This window comes from Schistocerca serialis, chromosome 11, assembly GCF_023864345.2.
Source record: "Schistocerca serialis cubense isolate TAMUIC-IGC-003099 chromosome 11, iqSchSeri2.2, whole genome shotgun sequence".
Lineage (NCBI taxonomy): Eukaryota > Metazoa > Arthropoda > Insecta > Orthoptera > Acrididae > Schistocerca > Schistocerca serialis.
In genome coordinates this window covers 125581726-125595322 of record NC_064648.1, presented here as the reverse complement: position 1 = coordinate 125595322, position 13597 = coordinate 125581726, and the positions used below count along the sequence as shown (strand labels likewise).

The 13597-nt window shown below is 40.1% G+C and overlaps 2 protein-coding genes across 2 annotated transcripts in view; one reads left to right on the top strand and one right to left on the bottom strand.

Moving 5' to 3' along the window:
- Window positions 1-10007, bottom strand: part of LOC126426915 (heat shock protein 60A) — a 72154-nt gene extending 62147 nt beyond the window's left edge. Inside the window, exons 1-2 of the mRNA XM_050089019.1 lie at window positions 9849-10007; window positions 9458-9619 (exon numbers count right to left, since the gene is read on the bottom strand). Coding sequence (XP_049944976.1) covers window positions 9458-9619 — 162 coding nt within the window. The 5' untranslated portion in view covers window positions 9849-10007. The remainder of the gene's footprint in view (window positions 1-9457; window positions 9620-9848) is intronic.
- A 519-nt stretch (window positions 10008-10526) lies between these two features.
- LOC126426913 (10 kDa heat shock protein, mitochondrial) lies at window positions 10527-12282 on the top strand. Its single transcript, XM_050089017.1, has 3 exons — window positions 10527-10682; window positions 10845-11012; window positions 11864-12282. The coding sequence occupies exons 1-3, from the start codon at window positions 10680-10682 to the stop codon at window positions 12005-12007; spliced, it is 315 nt and encodes a 104-aa protein (XP_049944974.1). The 5' UTR covers window positions 10527-10679; the 3' UTR covers window positions 12008-12282.
- Window positions 12283-13597: the final 1315 nt, after the last annotated feature.

The following is a 13597-nucleotide window of genomic DNA, read 5'->3' as shown; positions in this document are numbered from 1 at the left end:
GGACAGGTGTCATCATAATCGCACGAAGTTCCTTAGACAGGGAGGTAGTCTCCCAAGATTGGCCCATGTCTGGGCGAAGTGGGATTTGATATGAAGCCATAAATCCGCCACAGGAGGAATTACAGAGAAGGGGTGGGGCGTGGGGTAAGAGACTGCTCCCCAGCCAAACAATCAGCAAGTTCATTACTTGGGATACCCACATGACCAGGGACCCAAAGGAAGTCAACGGAACAAGCAGCATGGTGATCAGCAAGACAGTCATGGGTGGCAGAGACCAAGGGATGGCAGGGGGGGGAAAAAAAAAAAAAAAAAAAAAAAAAAAAAAAACACTGATCAATAGCCTGAAGGCCACTCATTGAGTCCGTAAATAACAAAACGTGGTAGAGTTGCGACTGTTAAATAAAGGTAAGGGCCTGTGAAATTGCCATCAATTCCACAGTGAACACCCCACATGCAGTTGGCAGGAATGATTTTCCATGCCAACAGAGGACATGAAGGCATATACCACACGACCAGCAGATTTAGAGCCATTGGAGTAAAAAACAACAGCATCCCAAAACTCCCATAAAATTCAGCGGAAAAAACAATGGAACACCATCGTGTGAATGGAATCTTTTGGACCACGGCAGAGATCCATCCGGGGCCGAGGAACTAACCAAGAGGGGGGAAGGGGGGGGGGGGGTTTGGGACATAACGCGGGTGACAGGACAAAGAAGGTGGCCGACATCCTTGGTCTGGGAACAGGATAGAATAGGAAGGACGAGTGGGAGAGGAATGGACAGTGGTTGCATAAGAAACCAGAAGCTGAGACATCAGAACAGAAAGGAGAGAGGGAGGAAATCCCAGCTCCAACCAGGAGACTATCTACAGGGCTAGTACGGAAGGCACCGGTGGCCAAACGGGATACCACAATGGTGGACCAGATCCAAGAGGTGCAGTTTGGAAGCAGCAGACAAACCATAAACTTGACAACCATAGTAAAAGCGAGACAGCACTAAAGCCCGATAAAGGCGGAGAAGAGTGGAACGATCAGCACCCCAAGGGGTGTGGGCAAGGAAGCGAAGGACATTGAGTTTACGGAAACATCCTATCTTCAGAAGTCTGATATGAGGCAGCCAAGTGAGCTTGTCGAAAACAAAACCCAGGAAACTAAACTGTGGGACCACAGGTAACCGTGCATCGAGGTAAATCTCTGGATTGGGGTGGACTGCAGTACGGCGACAGAAATGGACCACCCGTGATTTTAAAAGAGAAAATGAAAACCGTGTGAGAGGGTCCATCGAGAGGCACGCCGTATAGCACTATGGAGCTGTCGCTCTGCAGAGGCTATCGAAGAGGAACTAACCCAAACGCAGAAATCTTCCCCATACAGAGCAGGGGTGACCAAAGGCCACAAGTCCATCTATAGCCATGAGGAAAAGTAGTACATTCAATACGGAACCCTGTAGGATGCCATTCTCCTGGGTCCATGGAGAACTAAAAACAGTACCAACCTGAACCCTGAACGACTGATGGAACAGGAACTGGCGGATAAAAATCGGTATTGGGAAATGTGAGTAAGATATGATGGCACCAAGCCGTGTCATAGGCCTTGCGAAGCTCGAAAAATACTGCAACCAAATGGCGGCGCTGGGAAAGAACCTGCCGAGCCGCAGATTTCAAGCGAAGTAAATGATCGGAGACTGTACCTCTCGGAAGCCGCACTGGTAATGGGACAACAGTTCCCGAGATTCGAGGACCCAATTTAACTGACGGACTACCATCTGTTCAAGTAACTTGCAAACAACGTTTGTCAGACTAATTGTCCGATAGCTTTCGACGAACAGGGGGTTCTTAACAGGCTTAAGGACAGGAACACAATGCTAACCCTCCACTGAGAAGGGTAGTCACCCTGGAGCCAAATACCTGGAAAAGATGTCGTGAAGCACTGAGATGTTTAAGCAATTGGTTACGAATGGAGTCTGGGCCATGGCCATATCATGAGAAGAAGAAGAAAGTGCGGAAAGAAGTTCCCTTTCAGTAAAAGGTTCATTGTAAGATTCTGACTGACATGGGGTAAAATATAAGGCAGAAGCTTCAGCCCACTGTTTCTGGTGACGGAAAGCAGCCGGACAGGAGGTTGACGCCGATGCTGTTGCAAAATGGGGTCACAAGATATTCTGCGGGCAAGGCCCGGGAGGGTTGACAGCCAATGGCAACCTTGGAGAGAGCGAAGTGTAGCCCATACTCGTGACATAGGGACAGTAGAACTGACGGAAGAAACAGAGCGTTCACAACATACCCATTTGCTCTGTTTCATTGAGTAACGGGCTTTGGCACGAAGGTGTTTAAAGGTAATAAGACTGACAGCGAATGGATGCCTCTTAATGTGTTGCAAAGCTTGACGGCGGCAATGCTTTCAATTAACTACATTTTCCTATTGATACATAAGCGGCAGTCGTAAAAGCTTCTTTCCTCAACTTCTTGGAAAATGTTGTCAGCCTCCCATATATGCAGATGAAAATATGCCCAATTTTCAATTCCCAATCAACCCCGTGAATTCTTAGTTGCCTGCACGACGTGAAGTTTGAGGGTGGATCCCTGAAAAATTGGACTTTTTTGGTGTGTGTGTGTGTGTGTGTGTGTGTGTGTGTGTGTGTGTGTGTGTGTGTGTGTGTGTGGGGGGGGGGGGGGGGGGGGGGGTTGGCTGACACTTTTCCTATTCCTTCAGTTCTCAGGAACGTAAAGAATCTGCCAGACTGACTTTAACAAGAAAATCCACTGAATTCTGCTTTGGTAATTAATAAACTAGTAGCAAACCCAGGAATGCTTTGCAACTGCTAAATATCTATGTCCTAATCTCCTCCTCGACCCCCCCGTCTCCCCATCCCAAACCCTCCTTCCCCTATGTCCATCACCATGCTCCTCTTGCTGCCACCTCCCTTCTCTCTCTCATCCTGCGCCTTGTTTATTGTCATTCTAATTTTAAGATTTTGTAGCGGTGTGCATGAGCCTGTAACTTTCCTGTTTTCTTTTACAACCAACAGGGGGGGGGGGGGGGGGGGGGGGGGGGGGGAAACCCACATGGTGGTGTATACAATTTTTAAAAAATTTTATATAAGTAGGTATATATATGGGAGAAAATTTGTCAAATGGTTTAATGCTCGGCTACTGTAGTTAAAACTGACTGTGAGAAAGAAAACAAACCCACATTTTGACACCAAGTGCACCACAGCATTTTCTCTCTTGCAGTCAGGTTTAACAGAAAATGTATGCATTGCTAATTTACAAAAATATAGAGCCTACATCAGTCTGAATGTATTTAGCGTATTCTGTAACAATATTTCCTCTTTACATATTGCGTATGTATTTGTATAGTAAAAAAATACATAGCCTACGTCCATTCAGACATTCATTAGAGTTTTGTGTGAAAATTTGAAAACATATCAAATTCGCAATTTTTGGTAATGAAGTGTCCCTTATACATCAATGACGGAAGTTTATATCCATCTGAATGTTTATTCGAATAATGTGTCAAAATTTGAAGTAAATCAGTAAAGTACTTTTCTGAGATTTTTGGTAATATTTCCTCTTTTCATATTAAATACACATTTGTTTATCACATACTTCAAAAGGAAAGTATAAACTAACTTTTACATTTCAGATGCCAAACTGCACAGCAAACACACTCACAACACATGCAAAAATGACCACTCTAAACACATACGACTCAGTAAAATAAACACCAGGGACACTACAGAGACTCACTTGTCTCAAGTAGTCAACTAAGACAAGAAAGTTGACTGTATGAAAGGGGCCCAATAGAGTTAAAAGATGGGCACTCTTTCTTGACGTTTCCCTTCACTGTTGTGCACCCTTAACACCAGATAGCACCAAGTCATTGACAATAAATCACACAAATGGCAAACATTTTGCCATATTTTACACTGAGATGATGTAATTGTAAATATTATAGGAGTGAAGGACACATCTCACTGGATGAACTCATATATAATAAACTGTGTATGAATGTGTGTACGGCGAGCAATCTAGCTGCACAGACGTGTGGGCATGCATGGATGTGTGTGTGTGTGTGTGTGTGTGTGTGTGTGTGTGTGTGGTGGCAGCTGGTAACAAATAAGATTTTATCTTCTTTCTGTCCGTTATATCTGTGCTAGTATTTTATTACATACTACGGAAGACTGATAAGGCTATTACGAACCTCTGAAACAAATTCCATAGAGCACGCTGAAGAGGAATGGGCAAGATTTACATAGTACCTTGTTCTGCACTCATAAGTAGCAAATCACACCTAGTACACGTCCATCGCAGCACCTGGGGGAGGGGGCGCCAGCAAGTTACGACACCTGGAAGATGGGCTTCTAAGAGCCCAAAACCGGACGTGTGATAATAAGAAAAACTTTACAACTGAAGCGGTATTTCAACCTCTGGTATAATACTCAGTTGCGGATGTTCGTCCAACAGCATTATTTTCATTATTATAAAGTTCCCACTCCTTATGCTTCGAGTGACCAAGCATAACAACCTTTTAAAATTATGACGTAATGTCATGCTCAGTGAACACCAATGATGAAATGTAGGTGACTGCACAAATCAGAGCACATCAGTAGACCCAGAAGGAGACCACTGTAACCATGGCCAAAACGCTGATTTCCAGCGTAGTTTTCCTACGTTATGACACAGTAAGATACTCTGAAAATCGTCGGGCTACTTAGCACTTTCAGTCAACATGTATTTGGTTCCCATAGGGAAGAGTTCTCTGTGAAGGCACCTCTGAGTAGAAGTAGTTGGGAGAAGCGCAATTTCATTATCTCTCAACAGCAGACATTAGCAATTTTCAAGTCTTACAGCCAATACTGTCTTGATAACTTGCAGCATGTGTTTTGCTGCCTTTGGATGAATTGAAGATTGAAATAATGTCTGTTCTAGAATTAGCAAAGTCAGCTACTCCTCTTTTTCTGATTTTGCTGTAGCTGGTAATGTACTCGATACTTTTTCTATCTGCTCAACTTCATATTTGTAATTTCACAAATCTAAAGCTCTGTTTAAGAACTGTAAAAACTACAATCAGTCTTATAATCTCTAAATGCAGTGGGAACAGCACTGTTTGAAAAGTACAGGTAGATTTCAAACACATGCTCTACTTACACCTGACTGCACAAATGGCTTAAGAACAAATCAAAAGAACAGGGAGGCGATGACATTTTCTCCTCTTCAATAACGACTTTGTTTACCTGCGAGTCCAGGAGTAACACAAATGCATAGACAGTGGAAACTATCAAGGAAGGAACATCAGAATTCCTAAAGTGAAGAGGATACTAGAATATTGACTAATGTGCATTTACAATGTCACAGGGTGTTGTACTGTGCACAGATGTAGGCAATTCGGTGCTGTCAGTAGTAGCCAACTGGGTGATAGTACAGAGTGGTAAATGTGAACCTTTGAATCTAATGAATTCTTTCATAATTAAATATGGACTGATTACATTTGTTTTCGAAATGGTGTCAGAATAACTTTTGCTGAAATGGTTATTATGAATTTTAAGGTTGATTATCAATTTTCATATATCTTTGATGATGGTAAAAAAACTACATGTACTGACACGCTGACCTGTAGCATAGCATAATATTTTGCTTAAGAATTACAGGGGACAACAAATCTCAACACAAAAATTGCAGTTCCTTTAATATGATGTGTAGTAGGTCCAAAGATGTATATTTGTCACTGCAGTAACCTACTTCTATGCCATATTTCCATTTTTGTACAAAATTGCAATTCATTGCAACAACAGTTGTCAACTGCAGCTTGCAACTGAAGAGCTGGATACACTGTTAAGTGCACTTTTACCAAAAAAGTCTTAAGAGAGAATGAGGGACACCCAGCAATAAGTAACCTGACACTGGAAAGAGAAACAGACAGGGAAATGTTAAGTGAACACTTAAAAATTAGAATATCTAAGTAGAGCAATATACTTCAGATGTGTAGAGCCACAAACTTAGCTGAAGCAAGTAAGAAATGGTGGCTGCCAACAAACCAGTCACAGGAATGATTACAGAGAATCTGCCAAGGTAGTTTAAGGAGAGTTTGTACCTTTGTAGAGGGCGTAAAACAATTTCTTTCCCCCTCATAAACATTCCTTGAAACGTACTTTACTAGATAAGTATGTTTCTTTAATAGCATTCTAATAATTAAAAACTTTTAATTTTCATTTACTTGAAGGGCAGTACAAGTTGCCATGCCTCCCTTTTGCCTTCTATCAATTTGAAACTAACTTTATTTTACGTTGTTTGTTGATTTAGGATAGTATTCCATGCTCATGACTGGCTCCCCTGTTCGCATGCAACTTTCATACATTGCTTGCATTTATGGTGTTTTTTCTGTACATGTTTAAATCGGAAAGTATGTTTTCGGACAAGATGGCTCAAATTGAAAGCAAAAGTATACAAGAAATTTGGGCTGTTCTAGGTTAAATTCAACATGTCCTGAAACTTCCTCAGTGATTACTAGTATTTTTCTAGCAGTAAAAATATTAGTACCAGTGCTTCCAGAAGATATATGAACATTGATTCAAGTGTGGAATCTTTAAGTACTAAATATAATAATGAACAGACAAGTGGCAATGTAGTCACTGATACTAAAGAAGTATAGTCAGTTACAATATCTTCATTTGCAGTTTGTAAAGTATGTCATGTTAGTGACAGTTCATAACAAAATAAAGATACCACTGCAAGATATGGATTTTCTACTTCACTATTTCTGAAAGGCAAGAACTGTAAAGCTCAGTATCCATCTATTACCAGTAGGAAGATTGACAGTGTGTATGGAACTAATGTTAGGTTTGTGTATGGATTGGGTACTATTTGTAAAGGTGAATTAGCTGGTACGACCCTATGTGCAGTCATGAATTTCCCAAGTGGCCGAACAAGATTTCAGAAGTATACAGGTACATTATATGAAGCTGCTAAGCATTTTGCAATTGCCTCTATGAAGATGGCTGTCAATGAGGCAACTAAAATTAACGATAATTCTACAGATATTGCTGTGGCTATTGATGGAGCATGGCAATGTAAAGGGCATACATGTCCAAATAGTGTAGTAACTACACTGAAGCACCAAAGAAACTATTACAGGCATGCATATTCCAATAGAGAGACATGTAAACAGGCAGAATACAGCACTGCAGTCAGCAACACCTATATAAGACAACCAATGTCTGGCGCAGTTGTTAGATCGGTTACTGCTGCTACAATAGCAGGTTATCAAGATTTAAGCTAGTTTGAACATGGTGTTATAGCTGCTGCAAGAGTGATGGGACACAGCATCTCCGAGGCAACGAAGTGGGGATTTTCCCGTATGACCATTTCAGGACTGTACTGTAGATATAAGGAACCCGGTAAATCATCAAATCTCCAACACTGCTTCAGCTGGAAAAAGATCCTGCAAGAAAGTGACCGGCGACGATTGAAGAGAATCATTCAACGTGACAGAAGTGCAACCCTTCCACAAATTGCTGCAGATTTCAATGCTGAGCCATCAACAAGAGTCAGCATGTGAATCATTCAACAAAACATCATTTATACAGGCTTTCGGTTCTGAAGGTCCATTTGTGTACCCTTGATGTCTGCTTGACACAGAGCTTTATGCCTCGCCTGGGCCCGTCAACACTGTCATTGGACAACTGCCGACTGGAAATACGTTTCCTGGTCAGACAAGTCTCATTTTAAGTTGTATCGAGCAGATGGACATGTACAGGTAGAGAGAGAACCTTATGACTCCATGGACGCTGCATGTCATCAGGGGACTGTTCAAGCTGTTGGAGGCTCTGTAATGGTGTGCCGCGTGTGCAGTTGGAGTGATATGGGACCCCTGATATGTCTAGATACGACTGACAGGTGACATGTACGTAAGCATCCTGTCTGATCACCTGCATCCATTCATATCCACTGTGCATTCTGATGGACTTGGCAATCCCAGTAGGACAATGCGACACCCTGAACGCCCAGAATTGCTACCAAGACATGAATGTTATTGAGCATATCTGGAATGCCTTGCAATGTGCTGTTCAAAGGAGATCGCCAACTCTTCGCACCCTTATGTTTTTATGGACAGCATTGCAGGATTCAGTTCACACTAAAAACGTACATAAAATTGACAAATTTATCATTCTGAGTATGCAAGGTACAAGAACTAGTACATCACAGACCATGATGCACAACAAGTATGTGATAGGGTGTAGAGAACATACAATGACACAGGAACGACACTGAAGCTATACTAGACGGTGAATGAATGTCTATCTGCTCCTGCCATGGACTGAGTGAAATCATGTTAGGTATCATTACTGCTGTACAAAATGGTTCAAATGGCTCTGAGCACTATGGGACTCAACTGCTGAGGTCATTAGTCCCCTAGAACTTAGAACTAGTTAAACCTAACTAACCTAAGGACATCACACACATCCATGCCCGAGGCAGGATTCGAACAGCTGTACAAAAACAGAGCTCATGATAACTTAGCAATGCAGCTATTTTACTGTGTATTGCAACATTTCTGTATGAGATAAGCCCTAAAAGTTTACTTTCTTTCCTGAGACCGGACCTTGTTATTATACATACATGCGATGATTCACTCTACTCACCATACTTAACAGTAGGCTACTATTAAAATGCTGCTGAAAATAAAACTGAAAACAAATGAAGGAAATATGTCAATAGGTGGAAGGAAAGGCCACATATAAAATAAAACAACTGAATTGCTCAACCAAGCAAACTGTACGTCCTTCAAGATCAACTGTGTGTTTTGGAAACTGACTAGTGGCTTCCTTTATCATTCTGTATTCATCCTCTGATACAGGACACATTGATTAGCATTCAATTCCTCACCGCTTCTAGTTGATTTACACGATCATGTTACTCCAAAATTCCAGCACACGATGTCTTCAATTTGTGAATAATTGTGAGCTTATCTGTAATATTTTCTGGAACGTAAACTCTGATGAACGAAGAACATTGATTCCATAATCCATTTGTTTCTCTGTTGCATTATAGAACAACTAAGCACTATTTTCTACACCTTTACACATGATCAACTGTTTGTAGAAAGTTACCAGTTAAGCTCTAGCTTCTGTGTACACTACAAGATTTCGCATTGGCTTAGATCGTTGCTATTTATTCATTCAATGATCATTTTATAACTGTGTACAATTTGTCAACGTCATACATAGAGAAATATGAGTTATTTGCTGTACGAACACGTAAAAATTCCCCTTTAAAGAGGACGGTATGTTATGCATTGATACGTATATATATATATATATATATATATATATATATATATATTATTGTTTATTTTTTTATGCTAGACTCAATTCTGATAAACATTTACTTGTATTCAGTAGCCTAACCAGAGCTCCATTAACATTTAGCTAAAATTTAAGCAACTTGGCCGTAGACTTACCTTTGGTCCCATGGTAACAGCAACAGCATCTGCTAGAATATCTACACCTTGCAACATTAATGCTCTTACTTCTGGACCAAACCGAACATCTTTTGCGAAAGATCGCACTTGATAAATTTGCTGCAAAGCATTTGATCGAAGTACTCTAGGTAGGCGGTACATCTGAAATAAATAACAAATAATGTTGTATTATGCCTTCCTCAAGTAATTTAACACTATAAGAAAAATACAAGTCCAATATTAAGTGTTTTCATACATAGTTATGAAACATCGCCGCTCCTAAACCGGGCCACCATCCTTTCGTTCTTTTTCCGAGAGATACGTGAAAATAATAAACATATTTTCACTGTATACGTTGCTTAAGCTATGGGGGTGTTTACTTCATACGTACCTTGCTTAATATTGTTAAACTTAATAGAATTATACGTTTATTGTAACCCAAACGCCGGCTCTATGCTTCTCCCACGCCGCACGCAGCTTCAGATGAAAGTGGTGGCACATGGGAAGTGTAAAATCACGCGAGGACCCAAATCGAGCATGTCTGTTGATATACCTAATAAAGTGTGCATATATGTGACGAAAAATGTTTCCTGTGAGAACTTATATCCGTCCCAGAAAGTTATAATGTGGTTACAGAAAGCGCTACGGCCATTTACAAGTTGTAGTTCTTCGAAGGAAAGAGATTTATGAGTTAAAAAAATGTTAAATGCTTGATTCAGGGCCTCATTCTAGAAGCTACTACAGAAGATGATGTAACAGTGTAAAGTATCGGTCTCTTTGATATTAATCTTCTTTCATAAATTTTTATTCAATTTAAGCATTTTACAATGCTAATAACTTTTCAGATTTTGATATATCGATAGGTAATATTTGTTTACACATTTAAATGACCATTCTTATCTTATCATTGATGAATAAATTGAAGAGTAGCATGTAGACAGAAATGTCCTACTCACTATTTGTCCTGCCATCTAGTGTTGAAAATTTATAACGAATCAAGATAATTCGTTTTATCACGTAGAAAACCGATATAGTTAAAAACTTTGCTTAAGAGATGTCGCTAGCAAGTTGGGCCTAGGTGTGTCATTAGATGTTACCAGTCTATTGGAAAGAGAAACAACTGGGATCTGTAGCGGTCTTGAACTTTGGGTTATCGCGTGGTGGAAACGAAGCTGCTGGAAAAGCCGGTGTTGTTCTAACTCAGAGGTGCACATTGTAGAAAATGGTAAGAACTAATCTCTACTGGTTGGAATTAATGCGAGGTGTACAGCTTTTTTGGGCTGCGCAAAAAGATTAAAATTGGAAATGTTACTTACGCTGAATTTGTTTTTGAATGGTTTAATTTGCGTAGCAGGAAGGTGTTTACGCATTACATTCTAATTTACAGGCTGCTGCAGCTGCTGCGAAGAAATTGCTTCCTATGTTTGATAGAGTGTTGGTTCAGAGGGCAGAGGCAATAACGAAGACGAAAGGAGGAATAGTAATCCCTGAAAAGGCGCAGGAGAAAGTGCAGAAGGCGACTGTAGTAGCTGTAGGACCTGGCGTAAGAAACAATGTAGGTAGTAACGTGTAAGAAAAATTTGTTTACTTCTTCTTATGCTAGAATTACGAAACACACGCAAAAGTACGTATGTGTACGGGGAGTTACGTGTGAAATGTTCGTAAATTTCACTGTTAATGAAGTTGCTAGGGAAATAGTATTTATTTCGTGTTAGTAATTGGCCTATGGTGTGCCTTAATAATTAAACATAACCGGTAGATTGTGTACGATTCGTGCATCCACACTTGTTGGAGAAAGGTAGATCAAACTTTCGTACCGGCCTGTCACTTTCCAGTAGTTCAGCAGAAGTCGTATTTGGTGGACATTGTATCACAACTTTAATACTGTTAACATTTCGATGCATTATAGACAATGAAAAATATTGTGCCAGTTGATTAATAATATAACAGTGCAAAGTGGCAATTCAGCAGATATACGCCCTGAAAGACTAAATGGCATCAGTCTTAAACCCAGCTTCTGTGTAGTTGTACAAGGCAAAACTATTTAGAACTGTGTCATTGTTTATCTGTAATCATGTGATAATTTGACACGAAAAATTTTGTTAATCGCGAAAATGAGTATGGTAAAACAGGCGTTTAGCCGAAATTGGTAGATTTGGTGATGACAGACTGATATGTGGTGTAGCTTAAGGTCTAGGATAGTTTGAGGTGATAACCAATGATTGTGAATTACTTATATGTTGTCCTAGCAGATTGATCTGTAGTGTAGCCAGTTATGTTCGCTCTGTATTTGGCCAGTTTGAGCCAAATGTCAGTTGTGCATTTTAGTTGCTTGTTAAAATTACGATGTTGTTAAAAGTAGTTGAATTGTTTTCATTGTACTTAATGCTGGCCTCTTTTTTCCAGAAAGGAGAACACATTCCCCCAACAATAAAAGTTGGCGACCAAGTCTTGCTACCAGAATATGGGGGAACAAAAGTAATTTTGGATGAAAATAGAGAGTACCATCTCTTCAAGGAGTCAGACATTTTGGCTAAACTAGACGGCTGATGTATTAACAGTTTGTGAAGCTAAAATCAGATGTGCAAATGTAGTAAATCTTAGAACTGTGCGATCTGAACCATGGATTTGTGTTGGAAGTGAATGTTGGACTACAGGAACTGTGTTAGTGCAGTGTGCACATGTTAAATCTGACAGCCCTGAAACTGAGCTAACTTTGTTATTGAGTTAATTTTGCCAAACGTTAGATAACTATAATTGTTATATAAAGTATAAGCTGTGTTCATCTGTTTTACAGTAAGTTTTCAATAAAAGCCTTCTGGAAAGATGACGGAGTTAATCTTATAAAACCCTCCAACTGGCCATTTTTAGAGAGTTAAATTTAACAAATTCTTACAATAAACATGATAATCTGTGGACTGTGGCATCAAGCTTGTTCAGAATGCATTTAAAGTACGCATCGCCTACCCGCAACTAATTTTCCTGATGATTGATTACCTTCTTTTTAATTTCGTGGAACATGAAGCAAACTGCAGTGTCGATAAAGATTCTGTGTATTGGAGAATGATGCATGTGCGAGCTAATTACCGTAAAAGCTTGTTTGGGGTTTCCTTATAACATGTTTCTACTAGGACCACCATTACAGTAACACTTTAAAACTGGGAAACGCAGCTCACAAGTGTAATACTGACTTTTTGTGACATAAATTTGGCCGAAATTGCTATCTATGTGTACAGGTTAACTACTTCCGTCACACCTATTCGCAGCGGGAGACTGTAATCTTTGAAGGTAGCGAATGTACCGACGTACATACATCGCTGATGCTAATCGATAAACTGTCGGGCCAGCATTTTACGGATGAGATGGCTGACGTGAGAATGTGAAGTTCTGGGCGTCATTCTTATGCACTATCTGTAATCGTTCGCCTACAAATCCGTCTTCATCGTGGTGCGCTTCGCGTGCATATAATAGACGCGCGGACTAGACGTACCGGGGTATAGGAGCGCTGAAATAACGACCCGTGTAATGCGCTACCAGCAGCGGCAAATTGACTCATAAGATCAGATTGTCAAATCATTAGGTTAGTGGTTTTTGCAAGTTGTAATACATACGTAAGTAAATTCAAGTAATGTGCAAGAGATGTTGACTATGATTGCCTTCGCCGCGCGTGATATTCAATGATACACCTAATGAGTTAGAAGTTGCTAGTGTTCCATTAAGGAAAGATTTACATAGTGTGCGAGCTCAAGTTATTCGCTCTTTAATTTGTACTTCGTTAGGTATGCATGCCTTAATAATAAAAAAAAAATGTGCAGCCGTGAAATTCGTAAATGTCATGGGTGGTGGAAGAGTATGATGCATGTCACAAAACATGAAACTATATTCTACTAAAATTGTAGATTAGTACTGCGCTTTAAATAAAAACGAACTGTTGTGACATTTTAAGGTTGTACTTTGCATTGGATATCACAGAGAAAAATTTGTAATGTCTTCATGAATACTGTGATTTTCTGATCTTTGAATTGTATTTTTAACATTTTAATTATCTGAGATGGCAAAATATTTGGAAGAGGAGCTGAGTGGAACAGTGTCTTGAAAGGTTAAAAGGTAAACATCAACTAAAGTCAGACAAGGCTAATG

What these genes read in the sequence shown, in the direction of transcription:
- LOC126426913 (XM_050089017.1), top strand. An exon ending in GACCTGGCGTAAGAAACAAT is followed by an intron (nt 11,013 to 11,863) that starts GTAGGTAGTAAC and finishes TCTTTTTTCCAG; the next exon opens with AAAGGAGAACACATTCCCCC.